Source organism: Bactrocera dorsalis, chromosome 4 (assembly GCF_023373825.1).
Source record: "Bactrocera dorsalis isolate Fly_Bdor chromosome 4, ASM2337382v1, whole genome shotgun sequence".
NCBI classification, from domain to species: Eukaryota; Metazoa; Arthropoda; class Insecta; order Diptera; family Tephritidae; genus Bactrocera; species Bactrocera dorsalis.
Genome location: NC_064306.1, coordinates 19,870,937 through 19,889,103, shown reverse-complemented (window position 1 = coordinate 19,889,103; position 18,167 = coordinate 19,870,937). Strand labels below are relative to the sequence as shown.

Genomic DNA, 18,167 nt, shown 5'->3' with positions numbered 1-18,167 from the left:
TTTGCCATCGTTTGGAAAAATACAATTTTGAAAAAAAAAGCATTCGATTTCTCCGAAAATAATCTACTTTTGAAAAATCGTTTTCTACACATATTCTTGAATAGTTAAACTTTACTATTTTTTTATTTCAGAACCAAATTTGGTACATAAGACGCTGGCCTGGCCTCAAGCTAGAATTATACAGGTTTCCAACGGCTCAGTGAAACAATTAAGAAAAAAGATGGGTTATGTTAAAAAAAAACATAATGATAATAGATAGTACTTTGGTCCATGAGTAAATAATTACCGCTATACCTTCCACCTGCATATCGATAGTAAAAAAGCAACTGAATGGATACCTACATATATACATATGAACAATTCAGTTATGCGCATGGGCATACAAAAATATCTGTAAGTTTGCATGTATAAATAAATACCAAAATCAATTGGGACTATTATCTAAAATTTGTGTAAGGGGCAATATTCAAACTCCAACATCTATGATTTAATTTTGAAAATTGGCCAGTACAAGCCGATTTATCACCAAAGTTTTAAGTGTTAAATAAAAAAGTTTATACTTTTACACTATTTGTATAATGAGTGTCGTTGGTAAACAACTTAATACCTTATCAACTAATAATGATATAAATGCAAAAGATGTGCGAGAAACAAGCGGAAAAACATCGATGCTGGCGAAGTTTATATCACCAAGTGATGTACTTAATTTAAATGAAATAACAGAAAACTACTTATGTTCTATCCATGACAACATCTACGATATTGATTTTACACGATTTAAAATACGTGACCTGGATTCAGGTGCAATATTATTTGAGATAGCTAAGCCAAGTAATCGATTTTCTCCTAATTTGGAGGACAAATTAATTGAAGCGGCTGGAAGCATGTCCATTGATGATTCAGTAGATGCTAATGCTGGGCGATATGTCCGATATCAATTTACTCCAGCTTTTCTGGGATTAAAAAATGTTGGTGCAACGTAAGTACCTATGCACACATGCATGTAATATATAGTATAGTATACTCGTAGACATACATGCACAACCTTAATTAATTTTTGAAGTAGTGTTAAGGAGAATCGACTTAACATAATTATTCAAAATGAGATCCACATCAGAAAGAACTGGACTTAAAGTAGCATTGAACCATAGTAATTACATTTAGGTTACGGAATACAATCCCTTTCTGAATCTGAATACTTTTATTACTTGTGAATGAAGCCTCGCAGCATAGTATAGGAGTGCTATGCCGTCCCAAAATAAAAGCGCCAGCGTCAAATTACTGTCAAAAATTCCTTATACTCATAAATTTTATATGGCGCATACCCAAATAAACGCGGCGGTAAGGGTAAAGGTTAAAAACTTTCCTTAAAAATTTCTTGACACGCGTTGTTTAATGTTTGCACAGGCACGATTTGGCGCCGCGATTTGAAGGCACCGTTGGAAAAAGGAAGTCCTCCTGATTAAAAAATATACAAGGTTATAGGTACCGCAAACGCTTAGTTTACGAGATATTCGACCTTAAAGTTCAAAAATTCCCAAAATACGAACATTTCAACAAGCTATTTTACCACATTAAACACACTTTACTCACATTTTTCACTTCAAAATAATTAAATTGAACTATAAACTTTTAAATAAATCTACATACATTTTACACTTTCAGCAGTTTTTTTTACCTAAGAAATCTTTATTTTAAAAATTACATTTTACACTCGTAGTGATAAGCTGCCATGTGATAATAAGAAATTCGCTGAAATTCCTTTTTTCCCAAAAATTCCTCTATCCATGCATATGGGTACATACATCACATATTACACATATAGACATATAGAAAGTATCTTTTATTATAGTTAATATAGAAAAAAGAATCACGCGAAAAAACAAACAAATAAAAATCGTTAAAAATCCTACATATTTGCTGTTTAAGATGTGGCAACGCTCGTTTTCCTCATAATTGTAAATAATCTAACCTTTTCAACGATAAGGGTGCTAAGTGATTTTTAAATTAATAAGTTTAGGTAAAATATAGCAAAATAAAAGTGAAATGTGAACTTATTTCAATGTTTAGAGTGTATATTTAAATATGTATACAGAGCGAAAAACGTGAAAAAAATTTAGTGAAACATAGAGAAATACCATGTGTTATTTGTGCAAATTTTTGAACTTTTAATCGTGAATATTTTAAAAAATAAAAGTTATTTTTATATTATTTTTGGATATTCCTTCTCTGAAGAAGCTCCCTTATCTGCATAAATAGGGTATATACGAAAATTCGGGTTTTTTATCCCTCCACCAAAGTAATCGGAATCGTGCCTTTGTACAAATGAATAAAAGCATTATTAATAAATTAATTCGTTTTGCGTTTTATTTCGTTTGTAGTAATTTAAGTGAAAAAATTTATTTAGGCATGCCGAGTCAACGTTAACGCTGCTCAATTATTTATTTAAGTATGCCAGCAAAGTGTCAAAAATGTGAGAAAGGCTTTCAAAAAGATTCATAAGCTGGACGCTAATAAAAAAGCAATTAACAAGCAAACGCCATGATTTTTTTTTTTTTTTAACAGGAAACAATGTTTTATCAAAACACGTATTTTACTTCTACGAAAATATGCGGCGACTAACAGAAGGTTTCAAGATCGGAGCACAGTCTTGTAGAGCCCCAAAGGTCCAGACTGTTGCATGGCAGTAAAAATATAACGCCAGGAGAAGGCGAACCCGATTCCGCAATCGTTGACGATGAAGCAGAGGTTCCACTGCCTGACCAAGAAGAAGTTCGAATAGCAATTACCCGTGCTATTCAAACATGGCGGCAAAGAACTGTTAAGGAACAAGCATCATCTTCTTTGTAAAATATGGTCGGAATAAGCGTCCTCAACATCGCGTATAAGATTCTATCGAGCGTATTGTGTGAAAATTAAAGCTTACACGCACCACCTCTTCGTCGATTTCAAAACTGCTTTTGACAGCACGAAAAGAAACTGCCTTATGCCACGATGTCTGAATTTGGTATTCCCGCAAAACTAATATGACTGTGTAAACTGACGTTGAGCAACACCATAAGCGCCGTCAGGATCGAGAAGGACCTCTCCGAGCCGTTCGATACCAAACGAAGTTTTAGACAGGTTAGGTTTCGACTCCCTTTTGTGCGACTTCTTCAATCTGCTCTTGGAGAAAATAATTCGAGCTGTAGAACATAATCGAGCAAGTACAATCTTCTATAAGAGTGTACAGCTACTGGTGTATGCTGATGATATTGATGGCTTTAACACCAGTGACTGGCTTTAACACCAGTGACTGCTTTCTCTAGAATGGATAAGCAGCAACGCAAATGGGTCTAGTGGTGAACGAGGGCAAGACGAAATATCTCCTGTCATCAGTCAAACTCTCACGTCACTGCTGACAGTCATAATTCTGAAGTCGTAGATGACTTCGTCAATCTTGGAATCAGCGCCAACAACAACAACGTCAGCCTCGAAATCCAACGCAGAATATCTCCTGCCAACAGGTGCTACTTCGGACTAAGTAGACAATTGAGAAGTAAAATATTCTCTCGACGAACAAAAACTGAACTCTATAAGTCACTCATTATTCCCGTCCTACTTTATGGTGCATGAGTCGTCGTTACGAGTTTTCGAAAGAAAGGTTCTGCGAAAGACTTATGGTCCTTTGCACGTTGGCCGCGGTGAATATCGCGTTCGATGGAACGATAAGCTGTACTACATATACGACGAAATTGAAATAGTTCAGCGAATTAAAAGACAGCAGCTACGCTGGCTAAGTCAAATCGACTTAAATACTCCAGCTCTGAAAGTATTCGATGCAGTACCCGCCGGGGGAAGCAGAGGAAGAGGAACACCTCGACTCCGTTGGAAAGACCAGGTGGAAAAGTAACAGGAAACGACTGGCTATAACCGCGTAAGCGGTTTTTATGCTAGTAAGGAAGAAGAAAACTGTGAAATTAACATTAATTGAAGAAGAAGAACCCTATATAAATAAATAACTTTTTACTTTAACTAATTTAATAAACTACAAATATATATAAAAATTCTTGGCCTCAACAATAAATTATGTACATTTTATTTCCTCTAAACAAACACCCTTTAAATTGCCAATTTAACTGTGGAATTTAATGTAATAAAACCGTATCTTTGTGTTGTATTAAATTAAAAATGCAAAACGAAGTAAATAACACTCAATGCAGTACAGGAAACCGATAAGTTGGCGTCTTCGGGCAATTTCGAAGGGATATCAAGGTTGACATGCATAATTGGATGGATTGGTTTTCCTATAAAATTATTGATTTATGTTTCTTTTTAATATGTTTGGTATTATGTTATGTTTGCAAGGGCTATAAAATATGTTAGACCAAAACCCATGTTTATTTGCGTGCAATGTCACGCAAAAATATAATTGCAACCCTGTTTTAGCTGTCATTTTACATAAAGACATATTTTGACGTTAAAGTGTTGAGGAAGGTAAATTTAAAATAGATTTTATAATTTCTATTTAAATTATAAAGATTTGTTACTGTTTTTTTTTTTAAATGAATGCAGAAGGTATGCCAATTCCCAATAGTCTTTTACAATAAATTGGCCGAATCAGCCGTTCATATATCACTAGATTCTGCAATGGGTGCTCTCGAGCCCTTATGTATATATTTCGGTATGGGATTTTTGCAATTTGCAATCTTGCAAGAGCGGATTCTCTTGCTCTTGCAAGATTGCAAATTGCAAAAATCCCATACCGAAATATATACATAAGGGCACTAGAGCACCCATTGCAGAATCTAGTGATATATATATATATTATACTCTTTCCGTGATCCCGCCTACTAATAGATTTATTGTATATATCTCCCAAACCATTCTAGTTGTATCACCCAAATTTGCACAGGACAAATCCTTTCTCTACCTCTTACGACAATGGGAAAATAGGTGAAATCGGATAATAACCCCGTTCCTGCCGATATAACGGTTTGGTTAAAAGTAGAAATAAATATACATATCGCTCATTTGCTGCAAGACCGGCATAATTCAAAAAACGTGATTTTGGAGTTAATGCTGCAGAATTGTTCGTTATATCATACTTCATGTTGAGTGAAAAATTCATATGAATACCTCTTATATGCTCCGCTTGAGAAGAGGTGTAAGGTTGGAGTCACCGTGTAAGGTTGTAGTAAGTTGAAAACTTTAAACGCGTTTTCTGCCGGTCTTGCAGCAAATGAGCGATATGTAGCTATAAAACTGAATGAATTTATGACCTATAATATAATTAAAAAAAAAATACCAATTTTGATTGTAATCTATTCACGATCTCGTTGAATAATGAATTTTGAATTCTTCGCAACATATTTTAATATAAAATATTGCCATTACACGAAATTATTTCCCTTTGCGAGAGTATAAAATGCTCGGTTACACCCGAACTTATCCCGTTTCTACTTATTTTTATTATTAATAATGCCAAAGAACCCAAATATCATCATCAAGAGATCTTACTTTTACTTTAATTATCGCCATTATGATCCTAAGGAAGGACAACAACATAAATATCAAAGTTATAACATCATATGTAGTTCTCAGATTGACAAAAAATAAGTCGAATTAAAACTATATTTGTACTGTTCTAACAAAAAAGTAATATTTGCAATAGCTAAGTAAATGTAAGCCAATGTCAACCACTGTTGAATGAGTGACGATTATCTAATTAATTTCGCGCAAGCTATCGCGAGCCAAACGCCGCCAGCGCAAGTGAACTTGCTTGCTGCAATTATTTTGCGTGGTGTTGTTAAAAATGCTGTGTTTGTTGGAAAATATTTTTTTCGAAGCCAAAAATATCTTTTATTAGCTTTAGGTATTCACACAAACGGTAGGTGATGCAAATGGTCTTGCATCTTTGCAATTGCAAATTAGCAAGCATATTTTTACATTTACACTAACAAAATGTATAGCGGTGTACCTGCTACACCCTTGCAAATAAGCAACACTAAAACGCCATTGTATTATTTGCAATACTGGTTTGCAACTTATTAGCTGCTGTCAAAAATAAAAACATTGTAAATAAAGAGAAGAAATTGAGAAATTTTTGTAAATTAAAAATAAAAAAACTTGAAATTTGAAATTTGTGCTATGTGCCGCATATAAATATTTCTTACCATCAATGTCCATAATTTCTTCAGCAGCTTCATCAAATAAAGTGTCAGTTAATTTTTCCCTAAAACTTTTTTTGGGCATATTTTCCAATTTGTGTGAAAAATTTGTTTACATAAAAATGTTTTTTTCACTGATCAGCTGTGAATTAATGGTATTTGCAGGGGTTGTACGGAAATCACAAAAAATACGTTCATTGTTGACGGTAAATATTTGCAATTGCATAATTTTGCAAACTCATATGCACAAGATTCTGAATTGCCCTAGTATATTGTACTTCATACTATATGTTGCGTGAGGGTCATATCAAATTGGTAAAAGCAACTTTAACCCTGAAGGACGAAAACTATTTAATTGTTAGGCATATAAACATTTGAAAATATTTATCGATTCTCTTAAATTTCAGGGTTGAATTTACCGTTGGTGGTAAGCCTGTTAATAATTTTCGAATGATTGAACGACACTTCTTTCGGGAACGGCTATTGAAAACATTTGATTTTGAATTTGGATACTGCATTCCCTACTCAAGAAACTCCTGTGAACATATCTATGAGTTTCCTAATCTACCCTCCGAATTAGGTAATGTAATCAATATAATATAATATAAGAATAATTAAAGAGTGAAGAAAAAGTATTAAAACCAAGTTATTAATATTTTTTTAAATGTTTTATATTTCATATTTGATATAAAAAATTTGATAAGTAACAAATTTTTCTGTATAGTTTCAGAAATGATCGCTTGCCCATTCCAAACTCGTTCAGATAGTTTCTATTTTGTCGAAAATCGTCTCATTATGCATAACAAAGCCGATTATGCCTACGATGGAGGTTTGCTTTTATAAATGCATAGAAAATTGCAATTAATTCTCACCAGAAGCCACATAAGCCTTATTATTATTATTATTATATTCGTATAATTAACTGTTAATTTATGTATAAGAAACTATAGCTAATAAACATGTTTTAATTGCGGTTTATTTATTATTTATAATGAGTGCATTTCATTCCTCTAAAGCATTTCTATGTAAATGTGTACTTATGATATATCGTATTAAGAAAATATTATTCTTCACATCCAGAAGCATCTTCAAAAATATATACATATATAAATATATTTTTAACTATTGATCGAAGATTTTTATAATTATTAAGCTTACAATTTGAATTTATTTTAATTTTAAAGTTATTGAATAAATAGAGAGCCTGAAGTAATTTTTACTTATATACACATGTATGTTATGTATGTAAATGAAATGAAGATTATCAAATAAGAAAGATTTGCACTAATAATATTGTTGTCGTTTTGGAACACGACTTATAGGGGGATTCTGTAACCAGTCTCTAGTCTCTATTTAAGACATTTCGAGTAAAGTGTAAAAACATCTCTGAATAATGAAATTTAATAGATTTAATGATTCTCACTTACGGAATAGCAAAATCATCTCAAGCCTCAAAAATTGTCTCTAACTTAAAATCTCAAATTGTATCAAAGTACAGTATCGCACGGTTAGTGCGACATGAAGAGATAAGTACATATGTACATATGTTTCACAGTTGCTAAAGCCGTTATCTAAGTAATATATTATAACTTGGATGACCAATTACTTTTCTGTTATTTGGAAGCAAATTCACAATTGTTTCTTTATATAATTTATTCAATTTTGAAATTTATTTAACAAAATTTTAATTGCAATTTCTTGAGTTGAAATTTATTACATTGAATGTATATAATTGCAAAATCCACAGTGATTTTGCAAACAAGTTTTCTATATAACGAAATAGCGTTTAATTTTTATATACATACATATAAAAAGGATGATGAGGTCATGTGTTGAAGTTCACACAAGTGAGGAAAGTTCTCTAATCGCCATTCACTTGGGAGTGGCCAGAAACGATTCTTTTACATATGGCTCAAGCAGCTCACGACTTCTGGTCTTTGATCAAGTATCCTTTGGGTAGCCTAAGAACATCCGTTAGAAGGCGAACTAAAGTGAGAAAGCGAAATATCCCCTCCGCAGGGTTGTGTGCTGAGTTTGGGACCCCCCACGTAAACAACGCACCCAATGAAAAGAAACAACAGTCCTCGGATGAGTGACCCCCCTCTTGATGACGTCCATGGCAAAAGAATTAAGGACTATGATTTGAGGGCATGCACCAGGAATATCCGGTCTCTTAATTGGGAACGTGCCGCTGCCCAGCTGGTAGGTCCTTGTGGCATTTACTACAGCGTTCATATAAAAGAGTTCAAATTGGATGTGAGATTCGTCGAGTACTGTCATTCACCCCGGTGGATGAACTTCTAGCCACAATCCACATCAAAGCGAAGTTCTCAACATATCGCTGATTTGCGCCCATGATCTGAGGGTAGAGAAGAACGATGTGACCAAAGATGCCTTCTATGAGCGCTTGGAGCGCACCTGTTAGAGTTGCCCCCGCCACGATATCAAAATCGTGTACTGGCGATTTTTACGCCAGGGTGAGCAAAGAAGGTATCTTTGGCACTACGGTCGGTAAATTAAGCCTCCATGTTGAAATATCATCAAATGCCACCTGGCTGTCTCCGGATCGAAAAACCACCAACAAGATCGATCATGTTCGGATAGACGGAAGACACGTCTCCAGTTTTTTTGATGAGCGTGCGCTCCAAAGTCCTAACATCGACTCGTACCACTATCTTGTTGCAGCCAAGAATCGCACCCGCCTCTGTGCACCAAAAAACGCAGGTCAAAAAACACAAAGAAGGTTGGACGTCGAGACGCTGCAATTACAACAGATAGCCGAACGATTTTCTACTTGACTTGCGCTCCTGCTTTCTGAGAGCACTCGTCAACAACTAAGGGAACTGCAGTACGGCATTTCAAGCTCCTTACGCTCAGTTGCAACCGAAACCATTGGTTTTCGGAAAATGTAAAAGAACAGCTGGTACGACGAGGAGTGCCGTGTTGCAGCGGAGAAAAAACAGGCTGCCTACCTCGCAACGTTACAATCGACCACAACACGTGCGGAATAGGATGGATACCGAGAGTTGAAGAGGAAAGCAAGACGCATTTGCAGACAAAAAGAAGAAAGAGGCCGAAAGGCGTGAGTACGAAGAGCTTGATAAGCTGACCGACAGGGGTAATGCTCAAAAATTCTACGAAAAAATGCGGCAGCTAACAGGAGCATACTCTTGTAGAACCCCCAAAGGTGATCTTTACAAATTATGGAGGGAACACTTCTCCAGCCTGCTGAATGGCAGTGAACGCACAACACCAGGAGAAGGCGAACCCGATACCCCAATCGATGACGCTGGAGCAGACGTTCCATTGCCCGACCATGAAGAAGTTCGAATAGCAATTGCCCGTCTGAAAAATAACAAAGCGGCAGGGGCCGACGGATTGCCGGCCGAGCTATTCAAACACGGCGGCGAAGAACTGATAAGGTGCATGCATCAGCTTCTTTGCAAAATATGGTCGGACAAAAGTATGCCCAACGATTGGAATTTAAGTGTGATATGCCTAATCCATAAAAAAGGAAACCCCACAATCGGCGCCAACTACCTTGGGATTAGCCTCCTCAACATCGCGTATAAGGTACTGTCGAGCGTATTTGGTGAAAGATTAAAGCCCACCGTCAGCAAACTGATTGGACCTTATCAGTGTGGCTTTAGACCTGGCAAATCAACAACCGACCAAATATTCACCATGCGCCAAATCTTGGAAAAGACCCGTGAAAGGAGAATCGACACACCCCACCTCTTCGTCGATTTCAAAGCTGCTTTCGACAGCACGAAAAGGAGCTGTCTTTATGCCGCGATGCCTGAATTTGGTAAGCAAAACTAATATGGCTGTGTAAACTGACGTTGAGCAGCACAAAAAGCTCCGTCAGGATCGGGAAAGACCTCTCCGAGCCGTTCGATGCCAAACGAGGTTTCAGACAAGGCGACTCCCAATCGTGCGACTTCTTCAATCTGCTGCTGGAGAAAATAGTTCTAGCTGCAGAACTTAATCGAGCAGGTACAATCTGGTATCATCGGCCTCAACACCCCCGCCGTTAGTTCTGCTTTCTTCTGACTGGACAAGGAAGCACAACAAATGGGTCTGGCAGTAAACGAGGGCAGGACGAAATATTTCCTGTCATCAAACAGTCGTGGCACTCACGACTTGGCTCTCACGTCACTGTTGACACTCATAACTTTGAGGTCGTAGATAATTTCATCTATCTTGGAACTTACACCACCAACAATGTCGTCCTGGAAATCCAACGCAGGATAACTCTTGCCAACAGGAGTTACTTCGGGTTGAGTAGTCCTCTCTCGACGAACAAAAACCAAACTCTATAAGTCACTCATAATTCCCGTCCTGCTATATGGTTCAGAGGCTTGGACGATGACAACAACTGATGTGTCGATGTTGCGAGTTTTCGAGAGAAAGATTCTTCGAAAGATTTATGGTCCTTTGCACGTTGGCCACGGCGAATATCGCGTTCAGTACCCGCCGGGGGGAAGAGGAAGACCTTCACTCCGTTGGAAGAACCAGGTGGAGAAGGACCTGGCTTCGCTTGGAATATCCAATTAGCGCCACGTAGCGAAAAGAAGAAACGACTGGCGCGCTGTTGTTAACTCGGCTATAATCGTGTAAGCGGTGTCTACGCCAATAAAAAGAAGAAGAACATGTAAGAAAATTTAATTGATTTCTAGCTAGCTACTGAGTTCGATTACACATATATACACTTACCTTTTAACTTTATATTACCCAGCTCCTGGTACGTCCTTAGAATTAAAGCTGACTCGAAAATGCTTTTTAGGTCAGAACGTAAATCCATTAGAACACCGAGTCTTATTACCACTTTTTGATGAGTACGTCCGCTACTGGCTTAACTTCTTTATTAAGAATTTTGCGTACTTCTAGCCATTCAGTGAAATGGTCCCTGACTACCAAAAAACATTGTTTCCTAATTTTTTTGTAGGAAATGGGTTATCCACATTCATTATAATTCGTACATTTCTAAGCATAAGCATGTATTGAGGTTTAAAAAAAAATATAATATTACGGTAAATTTTAGAATAGCATCCCCCTATTTCGGAGATAAAATGGTATGTACGGATAGAGGAGGTCCTCCAGGTCAAGAAAATATATTTCCAGTCATCACAGCACTTGGAAAAATCCATCAAGCTTTCTTCGATTCGGCTTTTATATCCTCAATTGAGTCAAAACGGTGTCCTCAGAGTGGTCATATGAATTTGCTGAATAGCCAGAAGTGTACGAACGTAAATCAGGAGAATGCTGTGGTTGCGGCACGATATTAGTTGAAAATGTGGCAAAATGATCACGAATAACCAACCAGTATGGGTTTCAATAATTTCAGACATAGTAAAAATCGAAGAATTCACTTTTAGAGCCTCATAAATCGACGCGTATTTAAGATAGTAATGAATATTTTAAAAATTCATCTTTCAATTTGATCACAGTAGTTTATGTATAAGTTTTTTATCTGGAGGACGTTCTACTTATTTTAACCCCGAAATCTAGAGATGTTATTCTTAATCCCAGCCGGATATTATTATTATAATTTTAAGTTAAATGTCGAATACAATATTCATTATTTTTTCTATTGACAAATATTTGAATCAATTAGAGTTCTTAAGAATATTCGAATAATATGAAAACCAATTAATCGAAAGTTCAGGTTATGACAATTCGTATGAATATTAACCGATATATACACACAAGGGGGATTCTCTTGCTCTTGCAAGATTGCAGATTGCAAAAATCCTATATCGAAATCTACAAGGGCACGAGAGCACCCATTGCAGTATCTAATGATATATGAACGGCTGATTCGGCCAATTTATTGTAAATGACTATTGGGAATTGGCGTACCTTCTGCATTCATTCTGAACACAAAAACAGTAACAAATCCTTATAATTTAAATAGAAATTATAAAATCTATTTAAAATTTACCTTTCTCAACAATTTAACGTTAAAATATGTATTTAAGTAAAAATGACAGGGCTGCAATTATTTTTTACGTGTCATTGCACGAAACTAAACATGGGTTTTGGTCTGACATATTTTACATCCATTGCAAATAATTTTCTGCATGTGTTTGTTGTTGTTCCGTTGCATCAAGAGGAAAATTCTGCAATCTTTGCACCGTGCAAGGTTTTTGCAAGAGCTAGAGAATCCCCCTACAGTATTATTGTATAAATCCTAACATTGCACGGTGCACGAATTGCAGATATTTCCCCTTGGTGCACCGGCATAACAACAAACACACGCAGACAATTATTTGCAATGGCTGTAAAATATGTCAGACCAAAACCCATGTATATTTGCGTGCAATGTCACGCAAAAATATAATTGCAACCCTGTTTTAACTGTCATTTTACATAAAGACATATTACGTCGTTAAATTGTTGAGGAAGTGATGTCTCATGGGATCTGGTGCGGTGGAAGGTCCGACATTTGAATTTTAAAGCCAATGACTAGCTCGCGTCAACGGGTACAGAACTACAAAATGAAGCTGCGGCAGAACCATCGAAGGTTAGTATTATACAGATATTTTAAACTTATTGTAAATAAAACATTTTTTACTAATTTCTGCAAAAATTGCTAAAATGTGCTAAATGTACAACCAGCTGAGGAAAATATTTGGAAAGCGACCATGCAACCATTACTGGTTGAAAGTAACCTTCCTTCGCCTCAGTTATGTCCCGTTAGTCCTGCATCAGAATTCGAAGTTGAATTCTTGGAAGAAGAATGTGTACCTGCTGCGCCATTAAATGTCACACCTTCGATCGCACCAATCTCTACACCGGTATCAACATACCAACGGTCAATTCGGCCTTCGAAATCATCCGTTGGACAATTGGCGGCTATTCAAGCAGAAAAAAATGCTATGAAAGCGAAGAAACTGGATTTTGATAAGTACAAATTCGAGGAGAAAAAGAAAATTCAGGAAAAAAAGTTAGATATTGAGTCAAAAAAATTAGATACATATTGTTACAAAAAGTAGTATTAAGTTGTATTTGTATTGCTATATGCATCCCTTATTATGAACAATAGTTGTAGGTCTGCTTGAGAAACAATAGACATCTGGCGCTGCACTGTCTGCTTGTCGAAACAATAGACAACTGGCGCCACAGCCGTCTGCTTGAACAATTGCAGAGTCTGGCGCCGCGGCCGTCTGCTTGTCTGCATTTGGCGCCGTATAGCATAATGTTCTGGTAATTTCCAGACGCAATATTCTAGAAGGACACGTCGGCATCAGCGAGAAGTGCGTGGCTATATAAGCCGAGGCAGCGCCAACGTAATCAATCAGTGCTAAGAGTAAACTGCTATAGTGTAGACGAGTTGTGAAATAAAGAGTTGTTGAATTAAATTAAACAGTGTTGATTTTATTTGTCAATCCAGAGATACGAACCTAACAAAGTAAACTAGCAAGAGTAAATTCGTAACAATTGGTGTCAGAAGTGGGATTGTCAAATAATCCAAATTCAAGATGGTTAAATTCGGAGAATTGAGAATTCAGCAATTAAAAAAAGGAACTGGAGGAGCGTAATTTGCCGATAAGCGGGCAAAAGGCGGATCTGCAGGCACGATTACGTGAAGCAATGGAAGCGGATGGAATTAATGTGGACGAGTTCGAATTTGTTGGGCCAGAAACTTCTACAAAGGTAGAAGAAAAAGTAGAAGAACAACGAACATCATCGAGTGTGGACATGAACATGCTGTTAGTGGCTATACAGAAAATAGCTGAAAATACAGAAAATGCAGTGCAAACAGGAAATCGTCTGGCACAGCAAATAGCTGAAAATGCAGAAAAGGCAGTGCAAACAGAAAATCGTCTGGCACAGCAAATAGCCGAGAATGTAGTGCAAACAGAAAATTGTCTGGCACAGCAAATAACGCAAATAGCTGAAAATACATCACAGTTAGAGTCTCGCCTTACACAACAAATGACTGAAAATAATACGCAGTTAGAAAAGCGTTTGGTACAACAGATTACAGAAAATAATACACAAGTGCAAGAGAAATTTTCAAAATTTGAAGACGAATTAAGCACAATAAAAAATGACGAAGAAAATTTAAGATCAGAATTTCTTCAACTGAGTAATCGTATGCGAGAACTGCAACTGCATGGCCCTGCACCATCAACAAATAATCCAAGACTGAAGGCACCCACATTCGATGGAAGTATTCCATTTCAAATTTTCAAACTTCAGTTTGAAAAGACAGCAGTGGCCAATAACTGGAATGCAGTGGACAAAGTGGCGTCCTTGTTTGTATCATTGAAAGGACCGGCAGCAGAAATCCTTCAGACTATTCCAGACTGTGAACGGGACAACTATGAGGCATTGATGAGTGCGATAGAAAGACGATATGGTAGTGAGCACCGGAAACAAATATACCAGATCGAACTGCAAAATAGGGGTCAGAAGATGAACGAGTCATTACAAGAGTTCGCAGCTGAAATAGAACGACTGGCTCATTTGGCAAATGCAGATGCACCTGTGGATTACATTGAAAGGGTAAAAATTCAATGTTTCACAAATGGAATTCGTGATGTGGACACCAAACGCGCCACATATGCATTGCCAAAAAGAACGTTTGCTGAAACGGTTTCGCACGCCCTCACACAGGAAACAGCTTCCCTACTAAGTAAACCAGCACACAAAGTACAAAGGGTTGAAATGGAACAACCGGCGCTGATGGAAGAAATGTTGAAGACACTGAAGGCAATTGCTGCACCGCGAGTAAATACAACAGGCAGATGTTTCAACTGTGGAAAAGCGGGTCACTTTGCCCGAAATTGCAATATAAAAGTAAACCCATCAAAACGGAAACAACCAACAGATAACGAGGACGGAGCATCCACATCTCACAAGTCGTTAAACTAAAACGGAACAGTTCAAAGGGGCGTGAGCTGGTTCCCACAACTATTTGCCCCGCCATCTCGATATCACAAATAGGTCGCCATGACAACAATCTTACTATCAGCGGCATCGTAAATGGACGACTGTCAACGCTTACTTTGGATACTGGTGCCACACATTCAATTATCCGACCGGATGTGGTAAGAGGAACGGTTGAACCATTAGTCGGTTGCAAGCTTCGAACGGCCACCGGGGAGGAAGCAGCTGTCGCGGGAAAAGTGTTTTGCAAAGTGATGATTGGTACCCTGGAAGTTAACCACACCTTCATCGTAGCAGAAATCACGGATGAAATTATAATGGGAGTAGATTTCATGATTGATCACGGGGTTACTTTGGATTTAAACAAGCAAATGCTGTTTTGCCAGAATGCCTATAAACACCGGATATGTGACCAACGTTGAAAGTAAGAGGGTGATTGTTGATGATAATCAGAGTATTCCACCAAAATCTGAGGCGATTGTATGGGCTAAAGTGAATGGAGGAGGTGGGACTGAAGAGTTGTGGATTGTGGAACCAACAAAAATAGATACACCCATATTGGTAGGAAGAACGCTTGTGAAAACTAGAGAAGACGCCACCATTCCGGTCAGAGTAGTGAATGAATTCAACACGCCTATAAGTCTGAAGAAAGGAGCAGTAATTGGACAGTGCCAGAATATAAGTGCAATAGCACGATGCGAACGGTCACAACAGAAGCCTACTATTGAGCCACAGCAGATAAGTCCTACACTCCTAAATAATTTGCTGAACGAACTGCATGGAAATGAAAAATTAAAAGCAGAAAAACTATTAGAAAAATATGCATCCATATTTGCAAACGAAGGAAACACAGGAAGAACCGGCATTGTCAAACATCGCATAAATACTGGAGACGCTAAACCAATCCGGCAAGCTCCGCGTAGGGTTCCACTAGCAAAACGTGAAGATGCTAACAAAATTATTGAAGACATGCACAAAAACGGTGTAATCGAACCTTCAATAAGTCCATGGAGCTCACCTATCGTCTTAGTTAAAAAGAAAGATGGTAGCACCCGTTTCTGCGTAGATTATAGGAAGTTGAATGATGTCACAAAGAAAGACAGTTATCCTCTACCGAGAATCGACGATACCTTAGACACCTTGTCTGGAGCGAAATGGTTTTCTACATTAGATCTACAAAGTGGATATTGGCAAGTCGAGATTGATGAACGTGACCGTGAAAAGACCGCTTTCAGTATGGGCGACGGGTTGTGGGAATTCTCTGTGATGCCATTTGGGTTATGTAATGCGCCTGCAACGTTCGAGCGACTGATGGAACATGTGTTAAAAGGACTCAACTGGAAGACATGTTTGGTGTATCTTGATGACATTATCATCATGGGAAAAAGTTTTGATGATCATCTGAAAAATCTAGAGGAAGTCTTTCAGCGAATAGCATCAGCCGGATTACGCTTGAATCCCAAAAAGTGTTCATTATGGAAGAAGCAGGTCACATATCTCGGACATAAAGTGTCAACTGAGGGGATTCACACCGAGGAGGGAAAAATAAAAGCAGTTAAAGATTGGCCTCAACCCACCAACATACACGAACTCCGCAGCTTCCTCGGCTTATGCACGTATTACCGCCGTTTTGTACCTGGATTTGCGAACGTGGCTAGAAGTTTACATGATTTAACAAAGAAGAATCGCCCGTTTGTATGGCAGTTGGAACAAGAAAAAGCGTTTGAGCAGCTTAAAGAACTACTTTGTACGGCGCCGATGTTGGCTTATCCAATACCTGGAAAGAAATTCATCCTGGATACAGATGCGAGCGCTTATGGAATTGGAGGTGTCCTGTCTCAGCTCATCGACGGGCAAGAAAGAGTAATTGGGTATTACAGCAGAGTGCTCGGGAAACCAGAGAAAAACTACTGTGTGACGCGAAAAGAACTACTAGCTGTGGTGGAATGCGTAAAACATTTCCACAAGTATTTGTATGGACAACGATTCTTGCTGAGGACTGATCATGCAGCACTAAAATGGTTATTACAGTTTAAGAATCCGGAAGGCCAAATTGCACGATGGATTGAAAGATTACAGAATTACGACTTCGAAACAGAACACCGAAAGGGGATTCACCACAAAAATGCGGATGCATTATCACGTCGCCCTTGTCCACTGGAATGTAAACATTGCTCCAAATCAGAGGGAAAAGAAGGTATAATCGACGTGCGATTACTGAATATAGAACCTGAAGATGATTGGACTCCTCATCGCATCAGAATCAATCAGCTGGAGGACCCTGATCTTACAAAGCTGGTAATGGCCAAAGAAAATGGGGTACGACCACCAAAGGAACAAATAAGTAACGAGAGTCCAACGGCAAAAGCATATTGGGCCCAATGGAACAGCATAAACCTCGTTAATGGATACCTTCATCGTACCTGGGAAAGCGAAGATGGCAAACAGTCTCGTCTGCTGATCATAGTACCGAAGTCCATGATCCCAAAAGTATTGAAAGAATATCACAATGGACCTAGTGGAGGGCACCTTGGAATTACAAAAACTATAGAGAAGATTAAACAACGGTTCTACTGGATCGGTTGTCGAGATTCCATAGCAGAATGGATAAGTAATTGCGTAGAGTGCATGGCAGCTAAAGGTCCTAAAGCCAAAAGTCGCGGTAGGCTACAACAGTACAACGTGGGATCACCATTTGAACGAGTCGCAATGGATATTGCAGGTCCGTTCCCAACCAGTACGGCCGGAAACAAATATCTACTGGTTGTCATGGACTATTTCAGTAAATGGCCAGAAGTATATGCCTTACCACACCAGGAAGCGAAGACAGTAGCCAAAGCGTTTGTAGAAAATTGGATAACAAGGTTCGGAGTGCCCGTCGAACTACACTCAGATCAAGGCAGGAATTTCGAATCTTCCATTTTCCAAGAAGTCTGTACATTATTGGGCATCCACAAGCCACGGACAACAGCGTTACACCCACAATCAGATGGGATGGTAGAGAGATTCAACCGAACGCTCGAAGAACATCTGCGGAAAATCGTTGATAAAGATCAACGGAATTGGGACAAGTGCATCCAGATGTTCCTGCTGGCGTATCGTTCAGCGAAGCACGAGACA

At 38.1% G+C, this 18,167-nt stretch overlaps 1 protein-coding gene across 1 annotated transcript; it reads left to right on the top strand.

Annotated features, from left to right (window-relative positions):
* The first annotated feature begins 399 nt into the window (after positions 1-399).
* LOC105226895 (protein unc-119 homolog) lies at positions 400-7,141 on the top strand. Its single transcript, XM_049454733.1, has 3 exons — positions 400-979; positions 6,557-6,729; positions 6,874-7,141. The coding sequence occupies exons 1-3, from the start codon at positions 579-581 to the stop codon at positions 6,990-6,992; spliced, it is 693 nt and encodes a 230-aa protein (XP_049310690.1). The 5' UTR covers positions 400-578; the 3' UTR covers positions 6,993-7,141.
* Positions 7,142-18,167: the final 11,026 nt, after the last annotated feature.

Bases quoted from the DNA above. Each gene is read 5' to 3' on its own strand.
- LOC105226895 (XM_049454733.1), top strand. From the start codon at position 579: ATGAGTGTCGTTGGTAAACAACTTAATACCTTATCAACTAATAATGAT. The intron at 980-6,556 runs GTAAGTACCTAT...CTTAAATTTCAG, and splicing joins TTAAAAAATGTTGGTGCAAC to GGTTGAATTTACCGTTGGTG. The intron at 6,730-6,873 runs GTAATGTAATCA...TTTTCTGTATAG, and splicing joins TAATCTACCCTCCGAATTAG to TTTCAGAAATGATCGCTTGC.